This window comes from Leptonotus elevatus, chromosome 9, assembly GCF_054856555.1.
Source record: "Leptonotus elevatus isolate MCC_2025b chromosome 9, RoL_Lele_1.0, whole genome shotgun sequence".
Taxonomy (NCBI): Eukaryota; Metazoa; Chordata; class Actinopteri; order Syngnathiformes; family Syngnathidae; genus Leptonotus; species Leptonotus elevatus.
Genome location: NC_141247.1, coordinates 3,384,542 through 3,409,749, shown reverse-complemented (window position 1 = coordinate 3,409,749; position 25,208 = coordinate 3,384,542). Strand labels below are relative to the sequence as shown.

The window sequence follows — 25,208 nt, the reverse complement described above, 5'->3', positions numbered from 1 at the left end:
CTTAACCCGAGTGTCCAACACATGCGGCCATAAATCCGATGACAAGACGACAAAGTCGATCATCGAATTGCGGCCTAGGGTGTCCCGATGCCAAGTTCACATACGGACACCCTTATGTTTGAACATGGTGTTTGTTATGGACAAACCAGACATTGAACATGCACTAATGGGTGTCACATCTTTTGAGTAAACAAAACGCATTAAAAGTCAATACAGCTACTGTATAATGTGTTTACAAAATTCAAATTTGTATTGCTTATTTTACAGACTGTGGACTCAACCTATTCCTATGGTTTCTTTGTTTACTCATGATTTATCATATTGACTCCACAAATCCTTTGGGTAATTAGTTTACATGTTAAGCTGTTAAATAATAAAATGCTGACAATATTGAAGACAGAACTGTTTCAAATTAAAGAAAATTTCTTTACAGAATAAAGGAACGATTTAGAGATCTAAACTAAATATCAAAAATATTTATAGCATAATTGCATTTCTCCTTGGTAATAAAATGTACCTCACCCCAGTCAAAAAAAGTATTCTAGCTTCTTAAGAAGACTGAAAAGATATTCGCTTGGAATAGAAAATACAACATTAAAGCTGACCTATACAGCAATTTGCCCAAAAATATCTTTACAATAGCCTTTTTATTTGACCATTTATAACTCAAACATCTTCTAATTAGCAGATGAACACCTTAGCTGTTCACAATGGGTACATCTGCAAGCCAATAGTTTTCAGACTGGATTCGGGTTTGGATTTCCCGCCCTCTATCTGGGAATGTGATTCCATGCGTGCATTGTGTACATTGAGAAGGGAGTGTACAGTTTCATTTTTCACACGTGACAGTAGCGACTCAAAATTAAATTTTCTGCATCGGCAGCTTTAAACACATTTATACAGAGTATCATTGTTATTTGTATCTGTATTATACTCTAATTCTTTTCATATCTGATCTTTTTGTCCTTCTAAATCACACTCATTATATTCAATAACCTTTGGGATTTCTTTAATTAAACCTAAATACCAGTAGAAATTCCAAACACCAATCAAGATTCATAATTAACGGTTTCAGCTCTTGTCTTTTTGCCTATAGACATGAAAACCATTCAGTGTTTGGAGTCTTCTATCGCCACAGTGCCAGCAGGGTTCCTAATGAAGCCATCCAGCAGGCCCACTGGGTTGTGGGCAAGTGCAGACTAGCAGAACTGTTGAGGAGATTTTCAACCCGAGACCAGGACCCATTATTTGGCAAAGGTTCCACTCCCAGTGTATGACACAATACGTTATAGACGTCCACAGCTCGGATAGGAGCAGCACGGAGATTCTGCTTGAAGTCTAAATGAAAAGAAGAGGACAATATTAGTTAACTCGTTTTTACACTTGTATGACATTCAAGAATGTTTCAATGATACTTTTAAGACACCCTGCAAAGTTAAGGCTGGACGGTAAATATACTCTCATTTTTATGATGTCTAGAACCGGTAATTCATTGTAAAATGTCTTAAGTCAACATTCACATTATACTAAATGATAGGGCTGGGTATCGATTCTAATTTCCTCAATTGATTCGATTTCGATTCACAAGAGTTCAGTTCGATTCAATTTTAATTGTATTAGATTCAGTTCAGTTCAATTCAGTCCAATATTTATTAAGTATGGAACATCAATTCTTCTTAAATATCAAGGCGAAAATAAAATTTTGCGGAGGCAGTAACGGGTTAAATGATTTAGTTTATTCATGAAAGTAATGTGTTATAATCACTTATGTGTTACACAAACATTGACATCAGCAATATGAAAATATTTTCATAATTCTAATTCAATAATTGTAAATATAAATAAATAAGATTCTGAATTGTCTTTTAAAGTGCAATAAGTCAGGTCTTTCATAAATGTAAGAAAATACTTAAATTCATGTGAACAGTAAATTTCAAGAAAACAGATACAGAAAAAAATTGGGCCTTTATATTTACTTATACATTTATGGGAAAAAGGGATATTAAAATAATCAATTAATGGTTTTATGAATCGACATCAGGCTCAAAATTGAAAATCGATTTGATATTGCTTTTACATTTTTTCTTTAAACTCAGCCCTACTAAATCAAACCAGTTAACTTTAAGTTGATCACAAATGTTCCATTGCTGCTTGCCTGCCTTATACAATAAATAATTGAATTCCAAGGGAATTTTTTTCCACTATCACACACTAAACTACACGCATACATTTATGAGTTCAGTTTAGTAGTTCACTTTTGTCAAACTTTGTTCTGACTGCAACTATACTCTTAAACTCCATTCATTTATCACCTTCTGCTTATGTGGAGGCGGATTGCACGGGCCAGCAGCCTTATCAGAGAGGCCTTGTTGCATAGTGTTATAGAAAATGTACTTCTCATTGCTTGGATAAATATTTGGTTCTCTGCCCACCAACCAAGAAAATCTTTTGTCAGTTATTTCCAAAAGTGTATCGCACAGCCATTTTGATTTTTGCTTGATTGTGATGTAGCAGTGGAGCAAATTTGCATAATACCACCACCACATCGTGTTTATCCACCCATGACTGGGCAGGTAGACTGTGTAAAGATCCACAATGGTTAAGTTATGGCTGAAGCCTGTTAGCCTGACTGGTTGGGAGGCAACATGACAACAACATGTAAAGCTTAAAATACAGTACAGTCCTAGTATTGTGATTGATAGCTAACGCTAGCTAACTTGTGTGAGCTTTAATTTATTTGATTTTTCCTCATCAAAAAATGTTTTTTAAAGGGATGTGTGAAACAACTTTTACTACATCCTCATTCCTCCGGAAAGTTTAAAAAGGCAGTGTTTATTATTTAGTGCCATCTAGTGGTGAACTAATAATTCATTCATTTAAAAGAACACTATTAATTCCAAAAATACCCCCAAAAATATGTTCTATCACATCAACATTTCTTCTTCTAGTCCTTTCGGCTTTTCCCCGCAGGGGTCGCCACAGCGAATCAGTTGCCTCCATCTAACCTTGTCCCCTGCATCCTCTGCTCTCACACCAACTACCTTGATGTCATCTTTAAATACATCCATAAACCTCCTTTTTGGTCTTCCTCTAGACCTCTTGCCTGGCATTTGGAAACTCGGCATCCTTCTGCCAATATACTCACTATCTCTCCTCTGGACATGTCCAAACCATCTCATTCTGGCCTCTCTGACTTTATCTTTAAAGCCTCTAACATGTGCTGTCCCTCTGATGTACTAATTCCTGATTCTATCCATCCTGGTCACTCCCAAAGACAACCTCAGCATCTTCATCTTGGCCACCTCCAGCTCTGCCTTGTGTCTTTTCCTCAGTGGCACTGTCTCCAGACCAAACAACATCGCTGGTCTCACCATAGTTTTATAAACCTTTCCTTTCATTTGAGCTGAAATTGTTCTATCACACATCACGCCTGACACTTTTCTCCACCCGTTCCAGCCTGCCTGCACACGCTTCTTCACTTCTTTTCCACACTCTCCATTGCTCTGGACTGTTGTACTATACTTAAACTCCTCCACCTTCTTGGTCTGTTCTCGATGTAACCTCACTCTTCCACTTGGGTCCCACCCATTCACACACAGATACTATGTCTTGCTATGTCTAACCTTCATTCCCCCTTTCCAGGGCAGACCTCCACGCCTCTAGCTTCTCCTCCACATGTTCCCTGCACTCACTACAGATCACAATGTCGTCTGCAAACATCATAGTCCATGGAGATTCTTGTCTAACCTCATCTGTCATCCTGTCCCTTACCATAGCGAACAAGAAGGGGCTTCGAGCTGATCCTTGATGTAGTCCCACTTGCACTTTGAACTCCTCCGTCACACCTACAGCACACCTCACCACTCTTACAGTCCTCATACATGTCCTGCACCACTTGAACATACTTCTCTGCGACTCCAGACTTCCTCATACAAAACCACAGTTCCTCTCTGGGCACCCTGTTATAAGCTTTTCCCAGATCTACAAAGACACAATACAGCTCTTTCTGACCTTCTCTGTACTTCTCTATCAACATCCTCGAAGCAAATACTGCATCTGTTTTACTCTTTTTTGGCATGCAACCATACTGCTGCTCACAAATGTTCACCTCTGCCCTCAGTCTAGTTTCAACTACTCTTTGCCATAGCTTCATTGTGTGGCTCGTTAGCTTTATTCCTCTGCAGTTGCCACAACTCTGCACGTCTCCCTTGTTCTTAAAAATGGGCACCAGCACACTTCTCCATTCCTCAGGCATCTTCTTACTATCTAAGATCCTGTCCAGTCAGAAAATCTACTGCTACCTTTCCGAGACACTTCCATACCTCCACAGGTATATCATCAGGACTAAGTGCCTTTCCACTCTTCATCCTTTTCAACGCCCTTCTCACTTCATCCTTACTAATCTTTGCTACTTCCTGGTCCACAACAGTCACCTCTTCTACTCTTCGTTCTCTCTCATTTTCCTCATTCATCAACTCTTTAAATTACTCATTCCATCTTCCCATCACAATACTGGCATCTGTCAACACACTTCCATACCTATCCTTTATTACCCTAACTTGCTGCACGTCCTTCCCATCTCTGTCTCTTTGCCTTGCCAACCTATATAGATCAGTCTCTCCCTTCTTACTGTCCAACCTAGCATACAAGTCAGTGTAAGCCCTTTGTTTGGCCTTTGCCACTTCTACTTTCACCTTGCGCTGTATTTCCCTGTACTCCTGTCTACTTTCTTCAGTCCTCTCAGTGTCACACTTCTTAGTTAACCTCTTTCTCTGGATCCCCTTCTGCACCTCCTCATTCCACCACCAAGTCTCCTTATCTCCTTTCCTTCCAGATGACACACCAAGGACTGTCTTACCTGTCTCTTGATCACATTTGCTGTAGTTGTCCAGTCATCTGGAAGCACATTCTGACCATCCAGAGCATGTGTCAACTCCTTCCTGAAAGTCATATAACACTTTTTAATTCCTTTTCAGCTTCTACCATTTTGTCCTCTGCTCTGCCTTTGCCGTCTTTGTCTTCCTCACCACCAGAGTCATCCTACACACTACCATCCTATGCTGTCTGGCTACACTCTCACCTACCACTACTTTGCAGTTGCTGATGTCCTACGGATTACACCGTCTACACAAGATGTAGTCTACCTGTGTACTCCTACCTCTACTCTTGTAGGTCACCCTATGTTCCTGCCTCTTCTGGAAGAAAGTATTCACAACAGCCATTTCCATTTTTTTTGCAAAGTCAACCACCATCTGTCCTTTTGCGTTTCTCTCCTGGATACTAAACTTGCCCATCACTTCCTCATCACCTCTGTTTCCTGCACCGTGTCCATTTAAGTCTGCACCAATGACAACTCTCTCACTTCTAGGGATGCTCTGCATCATTTCATCAAGGTCCAACCAAAAGTTCTCCTTCTCCTCCAGCTCACATCCTACCTGTGGTGCATACCCATTAACAACATTGATCATCACATCTTTGATTCCTAGCTTCAGGCTCATCACTTTATCTAACACTCTTTTTACCTCAAGGACGTTCCTAACAAACTCCTCCTTCCTCTGCATCATGTCAACCAGCTATCTACCTTTTCCTGTCAAAGTCCCTACTCTAAGTCCTAGACTATTGGTGTTCCTCTTCTCTTTCTTCCTACAAACACGCCTTCCTCCTTTTTTTCTTCGACCAACAGTAGTTTCCACCGGCACCCAGTACGTCAAAAGCACAGATGGCGGGCTTTGACCGATCCGGTAAGGGAGTCATACATTTGATTCGCATGTTTGATTTGGCCAAAGTTTTACGTTTATCCGGGCTTGGGACCGGCACAAGAAGACACTCACATCAACATACATTCTTTTATATAATCATAGGTCTAGTAATCACTAACTATATTAGATATGTCGCACCACGCCTTACAGGTGGCTGCCATGTTTCACCGTAATCTTTCTGCTACAGATATCCGAAGGAGAAGAACTTTGCTATAATAGTTAGCCTCTGCCGCTTTTGCGTGAATACAGTATTAGGATGCTTGTCCTGGCCGGGGTCGACGGCTCCACTCTTTGGTGGAGGTTTTCATGCATGCCAGATCCACCACACCAGCATCTATCAAAATTCAAACACAATCTGCTTCTTCCTCTGGTCGTTGAATCGGTGGAGGCTGATGTCTGTGGATCTCACTCTGCTTCATCTAGCCTTTCTTCCTTTCCTCAGTCTCTCCTTTGGTCTCTTGATGTCTCCCTAATTTGTTGGAATTGAGATGTTTTTGGGGTTGGTGAAAGACTCTGGTTGGTAACCCGGTGGGTAGTAGGTAATGTCTGGTCGGTGCTGAATTTCACTTTCCTTTCTTTTCTTTGATCCTTCCTCGGGTCTCCTGACAACCTCACGACTCTAGCTGGATTCTGAAGTATTCGGTTTAGGTGAACGGTGTGGGATTTTTAATAGGTTTTAGGTGAACTAATGAGTTCACACACGCACACATGCACACACACACACACCCACACACCCACACACACACACACACACACATGCACATACTCACGCATATACAAAAAAATAAAAAATAAAAATAAACAACTGACACTAACACAAGAGTGAGGTCATAATTCCAGAAAATATTTGCATGAATTTAACGTAAAACCAATGGAAAACAGTCAATAGCTATAATAGGAGCTTTGTACCGGAGTTCAAACATTCATTGGAAAATACTAATCACAACACTATTTCCTAAATTATTATCACTCTATCTATAAATACACATTTTAGACAATATAAAATTTAGCGATTTTTTTGGGGGCAATAAACAGACCACTGGCCGTCTCGAGACTTAACATCATGGAAAACAGGAGAAGGGAATTTTGCCTTAAGGCTTTTAGAACATTCCCTTTCCTTATCAGTTTCATAGTCTCAGGTTGTGCTGCACTTCAACCACACCAGGGCCAGATTTGTGATGTTTTCACTCAGATTAAATCGACTCTGTTTCTCAATTAGGTGCAGCTGTGTGTCCATCTACATTTCGCTTTTGCTTTCTGAAGTCTCTTTGATGAGGACTGTGGCGCGAATCCCGAATCTGTCATCCTTGCTATATTTCACAGACATGACTTTCCATCGATCTTGGAAGCTTTGCCAGATTTGGAATCCGTGCCTTTTGGGTGGTGTGCTTGCATGAGAGGTGCTTCAAAGAAGGGTCATTCTGAAAAGATTTGAATTGAGTGTGTTTGCTTCTCGCGGTCACTCTTGCAATTGGCCTTCTGTGGTCAAGGTTAGTGCACACATGCCACTCAAGCAGCTTTAACAGATGCTGATCACCAGTGTTTGAATGGAAAGATGGAGATGATTAGAAATACATTAGAATACTTTGAAATCCTTCCTTCTATTCATGCATTTCAGTATTCTCAACACAAAACTGTGAACGTCTACTAAATTCTTCATCTGTTGTCATTTCAGAATGCATTTATTACAGCTTGTAAAATGAGATGCTCCTGGCTTTTATTTGCTATATAATTTTTTTTTTTATTTGGACCACACAACATATACATATCGCGTATTAGGGCCAAATTTGCGACTTTAAAAAGAGAAAAGAAATAAAAGAAAGAAGAGAGAAAAAAAAAGGAGGATGCTTGTCTCCCTCTGCTTTGCTCTCGCTATCTTTTGCTAGATTCTCCTGCTAGCTGCTTTTGTTAGCCGCTCTAGATAGCTTGTGCAAGCCGCTCTTGTTAGCTTATTCAGTGAGTTCTTGCTCGCCGCTCCCGTTCACCGGGCAGTCTTTCTGAGGCACCGTAGTGCGTATGTTTCAAAATCGGTGCATTCTAATTAGTTCACAACTAGATGGCACTAAATAATACACACTGTCTCTTTAAAGAGTTAAATTATTTTTTACATTTGCTAGGTAATCATGTTACTTATAACATTGCCTGTGCATTACATTTTCCTGCAGCAAATCAATTAAATTGAAATTATTTGCTGTGCTATGCCCCGTTCCATTTTAGGGGTTCAACTGTATATGTCAAGGCATTACTTTTGTCAGGTTGTTCTTTGAAATTTGAAACAAAACGAGGCTTAAACGGTCAAAATAAAACATATTGTTTGTACCAGGTCCTGCTGCCAAGAAAAAGCCGCCCATGTCTGGAAAATCATTGTCGTAACCATGCCAGCCATTTTGCCATGCCAAGGGCTGCCCACTGGAGTCATTTTTCCAGTATGGGAGATCAGCCTTATTCTGGATTAAACACATTCACAAGCATATCAGAACAAAATGAAGTCATGGTTTATTTTACGTATATAGTAGATAATATTTCAACGGATATACTGTATGTTTATCTAGTTTGACTATCATAAATCAGACTTAATGATGATGTACCTGAGCAATGAACCAGCCTGGCTCAGCCACCAGTGTGAGAGGGGCAACAAACTTTCCTCCTTTATAATGGAAGCGTTCAGGAATCTCCTCTTTGGCATAAGCATGCATGTTGGGGACCTTGGACAAAGACGCATGCACCTACAAAACAAAAAAACTCACACATTGAGCAAACATTTGTTGTGTGTCCACATCTGCTTTGTACCAAATCCTGCTCTCACCTGTTGAAACTTCTCTCCTTTGATCCACAAACTGACAACTGGGCCTCTGTCCATCATCTTGACAATGTCTGCCATGTTGATATACTTGTCCAGCTCTATTACCTTGTCCATCCATTCAATTTTTGTCATACCATGGTCTGAAAATAGCACAATGTTGACCTGATTCAACATGTTCTTCTCCTGCAAAAAGTATCACAGAAGATGCAAATGACAACTAATTATGGGAAAAGAAAGGTAAAGCTGTATTTGCAACAAACTCCAGTTTACTAACTTGAATTTTGCTGTTCAGCATCTGCATTGCTGTGTCCAGTTGTTGCACTGCTGTTTTGATCTGAGGGGAGTCTGGACCAAAGTGGTGTCCCTCTACATCTATTTTCTCATAATATATTGCTGCCATGTTTGCATCGCCTGACCTACACATTCACACAGACACACACATGTACATACAAACTAACGTTGGATGGTTTTATGGTATCCCTTGGGCCTAAAAATAGAAAGTGTCACTTTCAACAGTGTCATAAAATAAACTGCAGCGCATAATTACATAATATGATATTAACTATATTTTTTGTTACAGTAGCACATATAAATGTCTATTTGTGTTGTGTTTCATCCTAATTTTACTCTATTTCAAACTAATCTTAGGCTATAATATTTTTGTAACTGAAACATGTTTTGCTAGTCATGTGACAGTCCATAAGATGGAACAAAACAAAATGGCCAGACGCTCTGCTCGCAACTCAAGCGCATTGGTCTTAAAAAAAATGAAACTGCTGCAATTTGCAATTTTAATTGAACTTCCATCTTTGCTACACGTCCCTATTTAACATTACAAACTGCTCCTAATTCCTTCATGACAATTTTATTATTGTGCGTAATTATAAATGACAGCTTTTTCCTCACATGTCACCGTTTCTAAAACAAGCCGTTTTTCTAGAAGCAAAAAAAAAAGTAAGTACAATTTAGAGTATACGCACTTCTACAGGGGTCAGTCACTACAACACTGGATAAACAATACAAAAATTATTAATATTTCACCTGTAGTTTTTTACAACTGAATTATACCCACACTTTTGTGCTAAAATATTCGCTGTAAATGTACCTCATTTGTCCTAAACTATCTGCATTTATAGACATGATGTTCTTACCTGAGCATGTTGAGAGATCGTTCAATTGAATCAGTTAGGTTTGCTATTGATGGATTGTAGACGTACTCTTCACAAAAGGTTGGGCGAACTCCCAGAATCTCTACCTCACAGCCTACACAGACACACATGGACAAATGTGAGAGGCCATTGATGTTTACTTACAGCATTGATTGTTATGTTAGACAATGCAGATTCTGTTGCCCCCTGGTTTGTATTTGGATTCTGAATCAGATTTTAACACAGCACTAAACTGCGTGATGTTGACAATAATCCCACCATATTATCCATCCCTCCATTCATCCACTCACTAGTCCTCATTATCTCAGAAGGTGATGGATGAAAGGCTGGGCAAAACCCTGGACTGGGCAAATACAGGTAGACAAACAACCATCCACATTCACATCTATGGACAATTTGGAGTCTTTAATTAAAATGACATTCGTGCTTATGGAGTGTGGGAGGAATGCAGAAAAAAATCAACACAAACAGGGAGAACATGCAAACTTCACCTACTGTAGAAATTGTCATGAGGGACGTGAGTGGATGAGGGATGGTGGTCCTAAATGCAGGGAAGCAAGGCAGTGAGACAGGAATGAAGGGCAATATGTGGAATTTTAATGAATCGCAGGAAAAAAAAGGTGACGTGGATGGGCGTGGACAAGACGTAATGGGACTGGGGCCTGACATAGCGTAGTTCGATTGAACTGGTCGCCGTGACAGGACAGGACTAGACGTCGTGACTGGACTGGTCATCGTGACAGGACAGGACGTGACTAGGCTGGTCATCGTGACTGGACAGGACGTTGCAACGAGACAGGACGTGACGTGACTGGACTGGTAGTGGCGACTGGACAGGACGACGTGACTTATAGTGACAGGTCGTGACTAGACTGGAACAAACGTGATGTGACAGGACCTGACTTGCCTTGACTTGACTAGCTGTGGAGTGGATATGACTTGGCTGCGGCTGGGGCTATGGCTTGACTGTGACGGAGACTTGGCTGTAACGGAGAATTGGCTGTGACGAAGACTTGACTGTGACGAAGACTTGGCTGTGACAAAGACTTGGCTGTGACAAAAAACTTGACTGTGACGAAGACTTGACTGTGACGAAGACTTGGCTGTGACGAAGACTTGGCTGTGACAAAGACTTGACTGTGACGAAAACTTGACTGTGACGAAGACTTGACTGTGACGAAGACTTGGCTGTGACGAAGACTTGGCTGTGACAAAGACTTGACTGTGACGAAAACTTGACTGTGACGAAGACTTGGCTGTGACAAAGACTTGGCTGTGACAAAAACTTGACTGTGACGAAGACTTGACTGTGACAAAGATTTGGCTTTGACGAGACGAGACACTAACTTCCACACATAACGTCGACAATGCACCCACACTGACTGAACAGAACCCACAGAAGCATTTCAAGACTTGCGTGTGTCCAAAAGAAGGCTTTGCTGTGACGAAAACTTTGACTGTGATGAAAGCTTGGCTGTGACAGAGACTTGGCTGTGACAAAGACTTGACTGTGACGAAGACTTGACTGTGACGAAGACTTGGCTGTGATAAAGACTTGGCTGTGACAAAAACTTGACTGTGACGAAGACTTGACTGTGACGAAGACTTGGCTGTGACAAAGACTTGACTGTGACGAAGACTTGACTGTGACGAAGACTTGGCTGTGACAAAGACTTGGCTGTGACAAAAACTTGACTGTGACGAAGACTTGACTGTGACGAAGACTTGGCTGTGACGAAGACTTGGCTGTGATAAAGACTTGGCTGTGACAAAAACTTGACTGTGACGAAGACTTGACTGTGACGAAGACTTGGCTGTGACAAAGACTTGACTGTGACGAAGACTTGACTGTGACGAAGACTTGGCTGTGACAAAGACTTGGCTGTGACAAAAACTTGACTGTGACGAAGACTTGACTGTGACGAAGACTTGGCTGTGACGAAGACTTGGCTGTGACAAAGACTTGGCTGTGACAAAGATTTGGCTTTGACGAGACGAGACACTAACTTCCACACATAACGTCGACAATGCACCCACACTGACTGAACAGAACCCACAGAAGCATTTCAAGACTTGCGTGTGTCCAAAAGAAGGCTTTGCTGTGACGAAAACTTTGACTGTGATGAAAGCTTGGCTGTGACAGAGACTTGGCTGTGACAAAGACTTGACTGTGACGAAGACTTGACTGTGACGAAGACTTGGCTGTGATAAAGACTTGGCTGTGACAAAAACTTGACTGTGACGAAGACTTGACTGTGACGAAGACTTGGCTGTGACAAAGACTTGACTGTGACGAAGACTTGACTGTGACGAAGACTTGGCTGTGACAAAGACTTGACTGTGACGAAGACTTGACTGTGACGAAGACTTGGCTGTGACGAAGACTTGGCTGTGACAAAGACTTGGCTGTGACAAAGATTTGGCTTTGACGAGACGAGACACTAACTTCCACACATAACGTCGACAATGCACCCACACTGACTGAACAGAACCCACAGAAGCATTTCAAGACTTGCGTGTGTCCAAAAGAAGGCTTTGCTGTGACGAAAACTTTGACTGTGATGAAAGCTTGGCTGTGACAGAGACTTGGCTGTGACAAAGACTTGACTGTGACGAAGACTTGACTGTGACGAAGACTTGGCTGTGATAAAGACTTGGCTGTGACAAAAACTTGACTGTGACGAAGACTTGACTGTGACGAAGACTTGGCTGTGACAAAGACTTGACTGTGACGAAGACTTGACTGTGACGAAGACTTGGCTGTGACGAAGACTTGGCTGTGACAAAGACTTGGCTGTGACAAAGATTTGGCTTTGACGAGACGAGACACTAACTTCCACACATAACGTCGACAATGCACCCACACTGACTGAACAGAACCCACAGAAGCATTTCAAGACTTGCGTGTGTCCAAAAGAAGGCTTTGCTGTGACGAAAACTTTGACTGTGATGAAAGCTTGGCTGTGACAGAGACTTGGCTGTGACAAAGACTTGACTGTGACGAAGACTTGACTGTGACGAAGACTTGGCTGTGATAAAGACTTGGCTGTGACAAAAACTTGACTGTGACGAAGACTTGACTGTGACGAAGACTTGGCTGTGACAAAGACTTGGCTGTGACGAAGACTTGACTGTGACGAAGACTTGGCTGTGACAAAAACTTGACTGTGACGAAGACTTGACTGTGACGAAGACTTGGCTGTGACGAAGACTTGGCTGTGACAAAGACTTGGCTGTGACAAAGATTTGGCTTTGACGAGACGAGACACTAACTTCCACACATAACGTCGACAATGCACCCACACTGACTGAACAGAACCCACAGAAGCATTTCAAGACTTGCGTGTGTCCAAAAGAAGGCTTTGCTGTGACGAAAACTTTGACTGTGATGAAAGCTTGGCTGTGACAGAGACTTGGCTGTGACAAAGACTTGACTGTGACGAAGACTTGACTGTGACGAAGACTTGGCTGTGATAAAGACTTGGCTGTGACAAAAACTTGACTGTGACGAAGACTTGACTGTGACGAAGACTTGGCTGTGACAAAGACTTGACTGTGACGAAGACTTGACTGTGACGAAGACTTGGCTGTGACAAAGACTTGGCTGTGACAAAAACTTGACTGTGACGAAGACTTGACTGTGACGAAGACTTGGCTGTGACGAAGACTTGGCTGTGACAAAGACTTGGCTGTGACAAAGATTTGGCTTTGACGAGACGAGACACTAACTTCCACACATAACGTCGACAATGCACCCACACTGACTGAACAGAACCCACAGAAGCATTTCAAGACTTGCGTGTGTCCAAAAGAAGACGCTGAGGATGTGTAACGGCTGTAATATATATGCCAAGTCATGAGTGGCGCTGTAGCGCAGCCACAGGGAGTTAACAGAAAGCGTAGAAGAAGAATCAGCGAAGAAGACGACCACTTTTTTTCTAACTTTATTGCAATCTACTTTGCATGTATCGAAACAACATGAAAAAGACGAACACAGGAGAAGTGACAATGGTGGGTGATTCAAGTACAACACCGCTTGTTGAACGTGGGAATAAAGAAGCAAAATATTAAGCCAAGACTGGATTCTGAACCTCAGAACTGTGAGTTAGGCATGCCTTTTACAACCCAGCGTGCTGCTGCATTCACATTATTTGAGTAAAAATAGAAACACCATCTTCCCTGCGTTTCCCTGGCTGGCGACCATCTCAGTCCTGTCTTTATTACTCACAAATTACAATTCAAAAACGCACCAGAACTTTTTAAAAACGGGAGCGTTGCCCAAAAAAACATCCTTTTGCCATTAAGGCCACCGTACTTCTTGCTTTTCTTCAGAAAAATTAGACAAACAATGTGATGTAGAAGCAGAATAAAGCGGTAAAAAAGAGCCAGTGTTTCGCTCTGCGCCCACACCAGGAAGACGTCAGATGGTTCCTTCTTTACTCCACTCCTTCCTCATTAAATGACTACCGCTACTTTACCATAGTCCTCACATTTTATCTCAAAGTTTTTGTCTTGCCCATTTCTGTTACGTTTTAATGTTTTACATTTTTACAGACTCCTTACTTGTTACTGTTGCTTTTTGTTCCTGTTACAGTGAGCCCTAATTTATCGCTGATGATATGGTCCAAAACCTGCACTATACAGACACTATATTAGATTTTTTTTTAAAAGTCATATATAAAAACATGGGAACTCCATGCACTTACTGTTTTTGTTTGAACTTAAAACAAAGCTAATTAAAATATATATATATTTTTTAACAGTCATATTACAATTTTGGAAAACAGACATGTTTACTTTAGAAAAACTTTAGCGAACTATTTATTTGTCTAAGTTTTAATTACACTTTCTAAGACATGTTGCTGTCCCTAGGAGCTCTTTGCCTTTTTGTTAGTATTTTAAGATGTCAATTGCCTAAGATGAAAAGAAAATAATATAACATGTTGAAAAGCTGTTTAGTAAACATGCTTATAGGCACATAAATTAAGTGTTGGCATTACATTAGTCAAAATTTTGACATTAATATTTTCCTTTTTAGTGTAAATGAATATCAGTTATCGGCCTCCTTGACACCAATAATCAGTATCGGCCCTGAAAAAAAAAACATTGGTCACCACTGCCATGCTATAAACACAGTTTAACTCATTAAAACACACAAGACTCTCACTCACACAGTTTCGTGCTTGTAACCCCACTGAGGATGATAAAAATTGAAATAAATTCTGTATTTATTTTTAAGTGGTATACCTCCACTTTGAGAAGGAAGTTATTTACCTAACTGCTGTGAGGCATAATTGATTCATTGTTAGTATTAATGTACATAAATTTACCCCATATTTCTCTTTTAAGCAATTATTTTGTGAAGAAAGTAAAAGGGAATATGACTCATGCACCTTCATCTTCAAAAACAAGAACTGTGGCCTTATCGCAAGATGACGACTGGAATATTTTGCTATTGAACTTTTGAAGCTTTGACTTTGAAACTTTCAGTGCTGAAGGAAAACATTTATTGATGTAAACTTTCTTTACTTGTAATGTTTTCTTTGTTCTTCTTGTTTGACTTTTCTTTGCTGCATGACAGATTTATGTTCCATGTACAGAACTTTGTATTCAGCAATACTAGTTCTATTTCGTCCCTCCCGACCGCCAGGTGGCGGTGCTAAAACAGCACAGAAATCCCCCACGCACATACGTCACTCGAGAAAGAATTCATAAAATCGGTAACTTAACGGTGTTTACCGCCGTTCTTTGTCACCGTCGCTGGTGGCCTGTGATCTTGTTGATCGGCGCAGCGGGGTTCCCCGCCTCCCCCCCCTTGGCTGCGACGGCTCGGTGTATTTGGACTTTTGGAATTTATGTTTGGACGTTGGAGCTCCCCTTCCATCTTTACATGATCTCATCGCTGAGTGCGGCTTCAAGTTTGTGAGTACACCTGGTGGATGTTAGCGACTGTTGACATCTTGCCTATGGTTACTTTGACTTGTTTTGACTACAACTCGTTAGTGTTGGCACGGTTATTTGGTATCCTTTCCTAGCTTGTATTGCCTCGCAACTTATGTGGCTCCGTCCGTGAGGTCGCCAGCCATCTTGATGTTGTTTGATGGCTTTGATATTGTCTGTCATGACTTCTGCTAATTTATGACGACACAGACGTTCACTTACGTATTGCTCTGAGCACTTGTGAATTAGTTTGTTCCGGGGTTTTTTTCCGCCTCCTCTCCCACACGAAAATAGCAGCCAGTGGCTTGCGCACACTCGATGCGCGTCAATCGGCAGCTGCTATGGTTGACGACGCTCGCAGCAAGCACTGTGGTGGCTCCTTCTTGCCCGAAGCGGGACGCACTGACTATTGTCTTGACTGTCGCGTAGTGGCGACCGCTGCTGTGGCGGGCCACACTCCGGTGAACACAGTTGGGTGATCAAAACCCTTCTGTTTCTCAGGCCTCTGCAGTGGAGTTGCCCTATGCATTGGTGGACATGCCGGATGCAACACTCCAATTGCCCTCCCAAGCAAACAACGTCACAGAGGATGCCGTCTCCGTCCGGGATTCTGAGCCATGTTCAGGTATGGACTCTGTTTACACTACCCCGTCTTCTCCTCCTTCTGAACGTTTTTCAGCTGGAGCGGAATTGGTGCGCACTGTTATGCTTAGTGCCTTCCAACGTTTAAAGTTGGCTTTTCTTAGCCTCCTATTGAGTGTGGCCTCTCTCCGATGGACTACTCAACCGAGTCTTTTTGGATCCCGGAATCTCGTCTTTTTTTGACAGCCGTGCTCTGGCAAATATGCGATTTCTGAATCCTATTGGTTTGGACCGTATGCCTACTGTAGAGTATTCTGTGGCTTCACTCATCATCTCCCCAGAGGAGGCCCTTAGAGAGGCTGTGAGATGCCCTAGCCCTCAGTGGCGCTTGATGGACAAGCTGGTCACTAAGTCGTACAACGCGGCGACGGTGGTAGCACGCCTGGGCGTTGGCCAGGCGCATCTCCTACTTACTCTCTCCGCAGCTTTGAGAGACAACGAAGTAGATGAGGCTACATCATTCTTTAACATGGCGCTGAGGGATTTATCCCTCCTCTCGAGGGAGCATGGCCGTAGTATGTCATTGCTTATCCAGGCGCGTCGTCAGGTGTGGTTGGCTCAATCTCCCTCCTGGAAGGAACTGCGTCACCTCCCTGTGGTGCCGGGTCAAGTTTTCAGTTTGGCAGCAACAGCAGCGCTGGAACGCACAGTGCGTGCTAATGACGGAAGGCGTAAGTTTGCCGCCCCTCTATCACGTACTGGGCAATCCTTTCGGCCTATGGGGGGATACGAGCCTCGTCATCCCACACGAGGCCATGTCACAGACGCCCGTGGGGTTCGCCCATGGTCAGCCCCGAGGTTCACGCACCACGCCCCATCCCTCCCGGACCCCTAAATCCGGGAGGGCCAGGGATTGAGCCCGAGAGGCCGGCAGTCGGTTACTTTTCCTGTCGCCAGCTCAACTACTGGGCTGCCATTGCTTCGGACCCATGGGTGCTTTCAACCTTGTCTCATGGCTATAGGATTCAGTTCCGACGCCGGCCCCCTCTCTCCATCCGGGTCAGAGAGACTGTCATCAGCGACCCGGAAAAGGCACTAGAGTTCTGGATCAAGAGCTAGCGACCCTCCTCGCCGAGTCCGCTATCGAAGCAGTGGATCCCTTGGCACATCCAGGGGGATTCTACTCCTACTTCCTCATTCCAAAAAAGGCAGGCGGACTACCCCTATCTTAGATCTGAGAGGTCTCAACCGTTACCTCGGTGTTGCCCTTCCGTATGCTAACTACATCGGCCGTGTTGAGGACGATTGCCCGAGGGGAATGGTTCACGTCAATCGATCTGAAGGACGCTTACTTCCACGTCCCTATTGCTCTTCAGCACAGGACGTTTCTCCGCTTTGCCTACAGGGGTCGCCACTGGCAGTTCAGAGTACTCCCATTTGGGCTGTCACTCTCTCCTAGAGTGTTTACACGTGTAGTGAAGGCGGCACTTGCACCCCTGCAGTCGAGGGGCACATCAATGTGCTGGAGCTGCGGGCTGTGCATCTGGCCCTCATTCATTTTCTGCCCTTCGTGACAGGGCACCATGTATGATCGGTATGGTATGATCGGACAACACTTCCACTGTGTATCACATCAATCATCAGGACGGGACAAGGTCCGCCCAGCTGTTACGGGCCTCACGGAGGCTTCTCAGATCGGCCGCCCCCCGTCTTGCCTGCCTGCGGGCCATGTTTCTCCCGGGCATTGTCAACCAGTCGGCGGATTCCCTCTCCCGCCATCGTCCGTCCCAGGGGGATTGGTCCAGGAGGTGGTGAGCGCCATTTGGAGTCGCTTCGGAAAGGCGACGGTGGATCTTTTTGTCTCCAAGGAGTCCACACACTGTCCCCTCTGGTTTTCCCTGAGGGAACAGAGCAGCCCGCTAGGCCAGGATGCTCTGGCACACCCCTGGCCAAGGGGCCTGCTATATGCCTTCCCACCTCTCCCCCTCATTCATCTGACCCTTCAGAGGGTCCTTCTGGAGGGTCACACGTTGTTGCTGGTGGCCCTTCTTTGGCCAGCCCAGACTTGGTTCCCTCTCCTTCGCAGTCTCTGCTCCTTCGAACCGTGGATCCTGCCCAGTCGGTTGGATCTACTGTCCCAGTAGCGGAGTCAGATTTGGCATCCCGATCCCCGCCGGCTCCCTCTGTGTCTCTGGCCGCTGAGGATCGAGACCCGTTGCTGACTGAATGCTCGTCTTCTGTTCAGCATACAATTCTTAATGCCAGGGCTCCGTCCACTCGTTCGCTGGTGGAAGCCATTTACGGAGTGGTGTGCAAGTTGCAGGAGGAATCCCGTGATGTGCCCTATTCCCACTGTTCTGGAGTTCCTCCAATCTGTTTACTATAAGGGGCGTTCCCCTTCTACGATCAAGGTCTACGTGGCGGCCATTTCGGCCTGCCATTTTGCAGTGGATGGCAAGTCTGTGGGTTGCCCTAGCCTAGTGGCCTCCTTACTCAGGGGTGCCCTTCGTTCTAGGAATCTGCCTCAAGTCCCCGCCAGGGAACTTCGTCTAGTGCACTGTGTGGGTCCCCTTTCGAGCCGTTGACCGAAGGGGACCTTTGCTGGCTGTCTTGCAAGAGGGCGTTTCTACTTGCAATAGCATCTCCTAACATCTCCATGCCATGTCTGTTAGCCCTGAATGCCTTCGTTGGCATCCCGATGGGGCAGGGGTCACATTGTGGCCAAATGCTGCTTTTGTGCCCAAAGTTTTGTCTGGCTCTCAAACCAACTACCCTATTCGTTTCGCTCGTTTTGCGCCGGCGTCGACGCTCCAGGTCTTTGTTGTCCTGTGAGGGCGCACCGCTCTTATTTGGATACTACGTCAGGTTTCCGTACATCCACACAGCTTTTTGTGTCTTACGACGGCCCAAATAAAGGGGCTGCTGTGTCTAAGCAACGCCTCTCCCATTGGATCGGGGAGATGATTCGGCAGTCGTATCGGGTCTCTGGTCGTCCCCCTCCTCCTAGCGTGCACAGTCACTCCATCAGGGGTGTGTCTACCTCATGGGCTGTTCTGAAAGGAGTGTCCTTGGAGGACGTCTGTGCGGCTGCTTCCTAGTCGTCCCCTTGCAAGTTCTCTAGATTCTACAGTTTGGATGTCACCTATGCTCATCCACTGAATGTGGTTCGCGGTCCTGCGGAGGCCCCTCTGTGAGGTACAGTTTCCCGGGTCTTCGTGACATCGCTGGTATTTGGCGTTCCGTGCTGTTTCAGCACCTCTACCTGGCGGTCGGGAGGGACGAAATAGAACGACAGTTATGTATGTAACTACAGTTAGGAGTCCCGAACGACTGCCAGCATTGCTTGTCACTCAGAGGTTCTGAGAGATTCGGTTCCGGCTACAATCCCCTTTTATACAGGAGGATCACGTCAGCCGGAACCCTGGAAATGTCCTTTTATTAATTCTTTCTCGAGTAACGCATGCGCGTGGGGGATTTCCGTGCTGTTTCCGTGCTGGCGGTCATTCGGGACTCATAGAACCGTAGTTACATACGTAACTGTCGTTTTAAAGTGCTTTATAAATAAAGTTGAGTTGAGTTGCTGCTGAGTGTTCCCTCCCCTTTAGAACAGCAGTCACTATGTAACTAGTGAATATCCAATAAAAAGAGAGGGAACGGCGAAGTGTGTCCAGAACGGGTAGGAGCCTGTATTCTGTGCAAACTCTTTGTCCGTTCTCCTCGCGAGCAAAAATTATTTAAATCACTTGTCTTACTTCTTATATATGTTGTTTATTAAATGTTCTAGGTTTACTGAACCTAACATTCACACAAATACTTAGTGCTTATTTTAAAATTATATTTTAAGATGCATATGAATATGTTGTTCAAGATGAAATTGCGTGTGAGCACCTGGCCAGTAGTACATAAAAACTTTCTTTCCAAGCTTCTGCAAAGTGACCCATAATGGCTCGGATCCATTCCACCAAAGAGGCAATCTGCTGTCAGGATTGGTCCCAATCAGAAACTCCTTTCCAGAGGATTCATCCAACATGTGGTTTCCGGTCATCTGATGGACATCACAGTGACGACCTGTAAAAAAAACAAAAAAAACAAAACAGTATTACTAACCCTATCATCCACTTTCTCATTGAGGACTTCCTGATTCGTCTTGCAGGCGATCTGAATGACGGACCGGCAAAATTGACTAAAGTTTAAAGTTCAAAGGGTATGCATACTTTTTCCTAGGCACTGTGAGTAAAGCAATGCATGGAAATGACACATACTAGGTCAATTGTTCATTTTGGGTATGCACTGTGGGCAAACTACAAAAACGGATGGTGGCTTGCAAATGGACAATGGGCTGTTGTTTTGCCACCACTACCCGAGACTGATAAAACAGTACTACACTGAGAGATAACCTATTGTAGTTACTTAAGACTTTAACAGTCTTTAATAACCCAGCATACACATTTTTTGAGTAGCTGCATTTGTAAACGGCATTCAAATGTCAATTTTCAGTAAGCCAAAAGATGTCAAGAGAAACTGCTTCTCTAAATGTGCCTGTATGTGAGTTCAGCCAGTTGATTGTTTGAACAGGAAAAAAACACATACATCAGCAGATCAACAATGGAACACGCTTCCCAGCTTGTATGCTATTGGCCTGGACATATTGTTGTTTTAGAGCTCACTAACGTGGGGAACTGCCATATACACACATTTTAAACTGGGGGGCTCCAACATTTTGACCAGCTACAGAATGCCATAGTTTAGAGGAAAAAAATTTTTTGTACACCAATCCTCACAAGGGATGTGCATGAGTCCCAGCTGACTGGAGGCGAGAGTTGGAGTACACCCTGGACTGGTCGCCATGCAATTATAGTATTCAGAAGCCATGAGACTATTTCAAAAGGTGATACAACATTCACCATCAACTTAGCTCATACCAAGCTTACAACTTTCCAACAATGCATCTTAGAGCATTTCTGATCTGCCTTGATTCATTAAAAAAATAAATAAAAATCACTTGATTAAATATATAAATGCAAGTTAAAACATGTAATTAATTAATTTAGATACACTTTCTAACTACATTGCTACTAGCTATAACTTTATCTTATGAGTGGAGATCAAATAATAACGTTGGTAATTATATCAACCAAATTTAGCCTGTCATGTACACACAAAATTCACTGTTGGTCAACCTAAATTGAAACAACATTCAAGTTGGCATAACCTAATAAACTTAGCTTGATAACAAAAGGCGGGAAATCCAGGTTCAAAAAGTAAAAACCATGCCACAGTTTGGCTTTAGCCATTGATGCTAGCTAGCTAGCTAGCTCCCTAGCAGGTAAATGAGCACCATGGGATCTAGCTAGCACTTGCGGCTAAAGTCAAACTGTGGTAGGGTTTTTACTTTCTGGACCTGGATTTGCCACCTCTATTTATTACTGAAATTTTATCAACACTGACACCATTTTAAGATGATACTCCCACAATGCCTTTCACCATGTTTAAGCTGTAAATACCAGTTTTCCTTTATGTTCTCTATATTGCATATTAATTAATTTGCTTAGTGACTTAATGATTACTATAGTGTTAGGAATCAGGGGATTTTCTATTTTAATTCTATTATTTTATTATTTGTTAGTTTTACATGCATACGTGAGGGACGCACCGCACCGTTACTGAGAAGTTGTTTTTTTAAATTACAAAATTCAACAAACATTTTGGCATTAAACACAAATCAAAAAGAAATGTCAAAGTGCGGTTTACAATGCACCAAACAGTAACACAATCATCACCACTCATACCGTTACTAAGAAGTGTGTGCTCATCAATTCTTGCTCACCACTGCACCCCACAGGCATTGAACTGCAACTGCTTAACGTGGTTTGAAATGCTATTTTTACTTGTACATAGAAGCGCATGTGTTCCACAAAGTAACAAACAGATTCTTATTAAGTATAACTGTAGTCTAATTATATTTGTTTGGAAAAAGTTACATGCAAGCAAAACCAACATCACTCGTAATTAAGGCAAGAAGCTTAAACAGCAAGAAGCTTAAACTTAAAAATGTGTCGTTATGATAACAGTTATTCAATAAGCAGTACTTGATAATCTTTTACTGAAGAGGAAAAGCTATTTCATCCAAAGTAATATTGTGTGTTGTTTCAACGCCATTCAAATAAGTTGTCACAACTAAGAAAGACTAATGGAAACTGTAAAAACATATTTTTTTAGGCTAAACATTTTTTCTAGAGTGTAGGTGACTTCTAGGAGATTACATAAATGTGCAGACAAATGTCCTGCAGGATTGTGCTGTTTTCAGCATTGTGGTTACAGTCTGGGAACTGACAGCATGTTCAGTAATAATGTGCCTTATCAGCATTCTGCGTGATTGCTCGCAAGGAGGAGGAGGTCGTTACCCAACAATTGATGTCATTTCTTGTCAGAGTTGAGCAGAGCAAATACAAGCTGCTTTTCATAGAGCAGCAGGTTTTTTCATTGGTGTTGATCAGAAACTACACTGAATTGACCATTTATTTTCAATTGACTCTGTCCCAAGGGAAACCCAATTTTATTTAATTGTTTTATTTTTATTTTTTAAAGAGCTCAGTATTGTTCATTCAGTAATGTCATCATCATTGCTCTTTTTTTTTTTTGTATGTGGGTGAGTATGTGTATGTGTGTGCGTGCGTGCGTGTGTGTGTGCGTGTGTGTATTCGTTAGTTCACCAAAAACCTATTAAAAAATAATCCCATACCATTCACCTAAACCGAACACCGCCGTCAGGAGACCCGAGGAAGGACCAAAGAAAACAAAGGAAGGTGAAATCCAGCACCGACCAGACACCACCCACCGGGCCACCAACCAGAGTTCTTCACCAACCCCAGAAACATCTCAATTCCAACAAATCCAAAAAATCAGGGAGACCTCAAGAGACCAAAGGAGAGACTGAGGAAAGGAAGGAAGGACAAACGAAGCAGAGTGAGATCCACAGACACCAGCCTCCACCGATTCAATGACCTGAGGAAGAAGCAGATTGCGTCTGAGTTTCGATAGATGCTGGTGTGGTGGATCTGGCATGCATGAAAATCTCCACCAAAGAGGGGAGCCGTCGACCCCTGCCAGGACAGAGCAAGCGCAACACCTCAGGGCCCCCCAGGCCGTGGCAGCGCCAAAGGACGACCCCCGGGCCCTGCCAGGGCCACCGGCCGGACAGCAAACCCAGGAGCAGGAGCGCCCCCCATGGGAAACCCATTTTAAATTTGTATATATGTCCTTTAAAGGGGAAGTCAACCCCAAAACGTTTTTTTTTTTTTTTACAATAAAATGTTCTATGCGGCCCTATGGTTTAATTCTGGTTAATATTGTGTTAGTAGAATATGAGTTAAGCAGCAAAATCCAGCCATTTTTATCCATCTCAGGGGGCGGCCATTTTCTCACTTGCTGTCGACTAAACATGACATCCCACTTGCTCACGTCTCAGGTAACAACCAATCACAGCTCACCTTTAGAAAACAGGTGAGCTGTGATTGGTCGTTGCCTGAGCCCTGAGCAACTGTGATGTTAGCAAGTGGCAAAATGGCTGCCCCCTGAGATGGAGAAAAATGGCTGGATTTTGCTGCACAACTCATATTCCACAAATGTAAAATTTATCCGAATGCCATATTTAGACTAGTGAGGTCACATATAACATATTATTGTCAAGAAATGTTTAAGGTTGACTTCTCTTTTAAAAGGCAGCAAAACCTAAACAATAAATGCTATTTAGGACAAATAAACTTATCAGAACTACTTTTCATTGAATTTGAGATTATTTAATCTTTGACATAAAGCCAGTGACCTTAATCAAGCAGATTGTAGCATTTAAACAAAGCTAAACTGGCATTGTGGCCGATAAATTAGTCAAAACATTCTGCTCTATTTTCAAGAAGGAATTTCCCCACTGTTGATTATTTTCTCTTTTCCTGACCATTCTGTGTTCATGTCTGTGTGTGTATCACATTACATACAATTAATCTCCTTCTCAGCATGTCCGCGGTGCAAGGAACTGATGAGCACCAGAAATGTTGAAAAGTAAACAATGAAACTAAAAATCCCTCATGAGTTACGCAATCTGTTCCAACAGAAGTTCTGGCCAAGTGCTGATTCCTCAAGTAAAACATGTTATTGAAAACTCTGCGCCTGCCCAGCTTCAAACTAAATTGTTAAGTTGATGAAATTCAGAACTTTGTTTTGAATAGCTACAATAGTTCATATATGCCATTTAAAAGGCCTCATTTTCCCATGAATCCTTAATGCAACCACGAGACTCTGGTAATGGTTTGTCCCATCAGAAGTGACACTTGCCCTTTGATATGGAACAGCAATCATCTTCTCTTTGACTACAATTGCAAGGCAGCCGAGGTCAAACTTCAAATTAGTTTACAGTACTTGTCTTTCTAATGATTCACATGTATTTTTTATGACTTCATCCTCACATGGATTTTTATCATTCTGAGCATCCAATATCAATCAAGATAAGTCTGGTTCAATGACAATAAAGAGCAGTAACTGTAAAATGTCTCTCATGGTAAATGACTATGTCAATCATTATATTCAACCACATATATTCTCTTTAGCTCATTTTCGCCAAAGGCCATTAAAATATTCATAAACAAGAAAATTTTACTTTATTGACATAGGCCCAATCTTAACTAAACTCCCATAAAAAAGGTACTATGGGATCCATTTTTGTTCTCCAAGGTACACATTTTTTGTGTTATACCCTGTAGGGTTCACAATCGAACCCCTAGGTACAAATAAGTACCGTTTACGGTTAGAAAAGGTACAAAAATGGTATAAACTGGCAAAGGGACCATTACTGTACTCTTTTCTTTTTTTTTTACATGTAAGGGTATAAACATAAGCAAGCATATGACAAATTCATAAGAATATTTAAAACATTATTCAATCAAATAAAAAACCTGCCCT

At 42.7% G+C, this 25,208-nt stretch overlaps 2 protein-coding genes across 2 annotated transcripts in view; one reads left to right on the top strand and one right to left on the bottom strand.

Moving 5' to 3' along the window:
- Positions 1-227: 227 nt before the first annotated feature.
- Positions 228-25,208, bottom strand: part of enpp6 (ectonucleotide pyrophosphatase/phosphodiesterase 6) — a 28,079-nt gene continuing 3,098 nt past the window's right edge. The window contains exons 2-8 of the mRNA XM_086084732.1: positions 20,142-20,321; positions 9,714-9,825; positions 8,837-8,978; positions 8,566-8,745; positions 8,348-8,485; positions 8,080-8,206; positions 228-1,338 (exon numbers count right to left, since the gene is read on the bottom strand). Coding sequence (XP_085940858.1) covers positions 1,127-1,338; positions 8,080-8,206; positions 8,348-8,485; positions 8,566-8,745; positions 8,837-8,978; positions 9,714-9,825; positions 20,142-20,321 — 1,091 coding nt within the window. The 3' untranslated portion in view covers positions 228-1,126. The remainder of the gene's footprint in view (positions 1,339-8,079; positions 8,207-8,347; positions 8,486-8,565; positions 8,746-8,836; positions 8,979-9,713; positions 9,826-20,141; positions 20,322-25,208) is intronic.
- LOC147167880 (uncharacterized) lies at positions 16,198-23,550 on the top strand. The gene is made up of 2 exons (XM_086084733.1): positions 16,198-16,296; positions 23,025-23,550. The coding sequence occupies exons 1-2, from the start codon at positions 16,209-16,211 to the stop codon at positions 23,255-23,257; spliced, it is 321 nt and encodes a 106-aa protein (XP_085940859.1). The 5' UTR covers positions 16,198-16,208; the 3' UTR covers positions 23,258-23,550.

Bases quoted from the DNA above. Each gene is read 5' to 3' on its own strand.
- LOC147167880 (XM_086084733.1), top strand. From the start codon at position 16,209: ATGCCGGATGCAACACTCCAATTGCCCTCCCAAGCAAACAACGTCACA. The intron at 16,297-23,024 runs GTATGGACTCTG...CACCGCCGTCAG, and splicing joins GGATTCTGAGCCATGTTCAG to GAGACCCGAGGAAGGACCAA.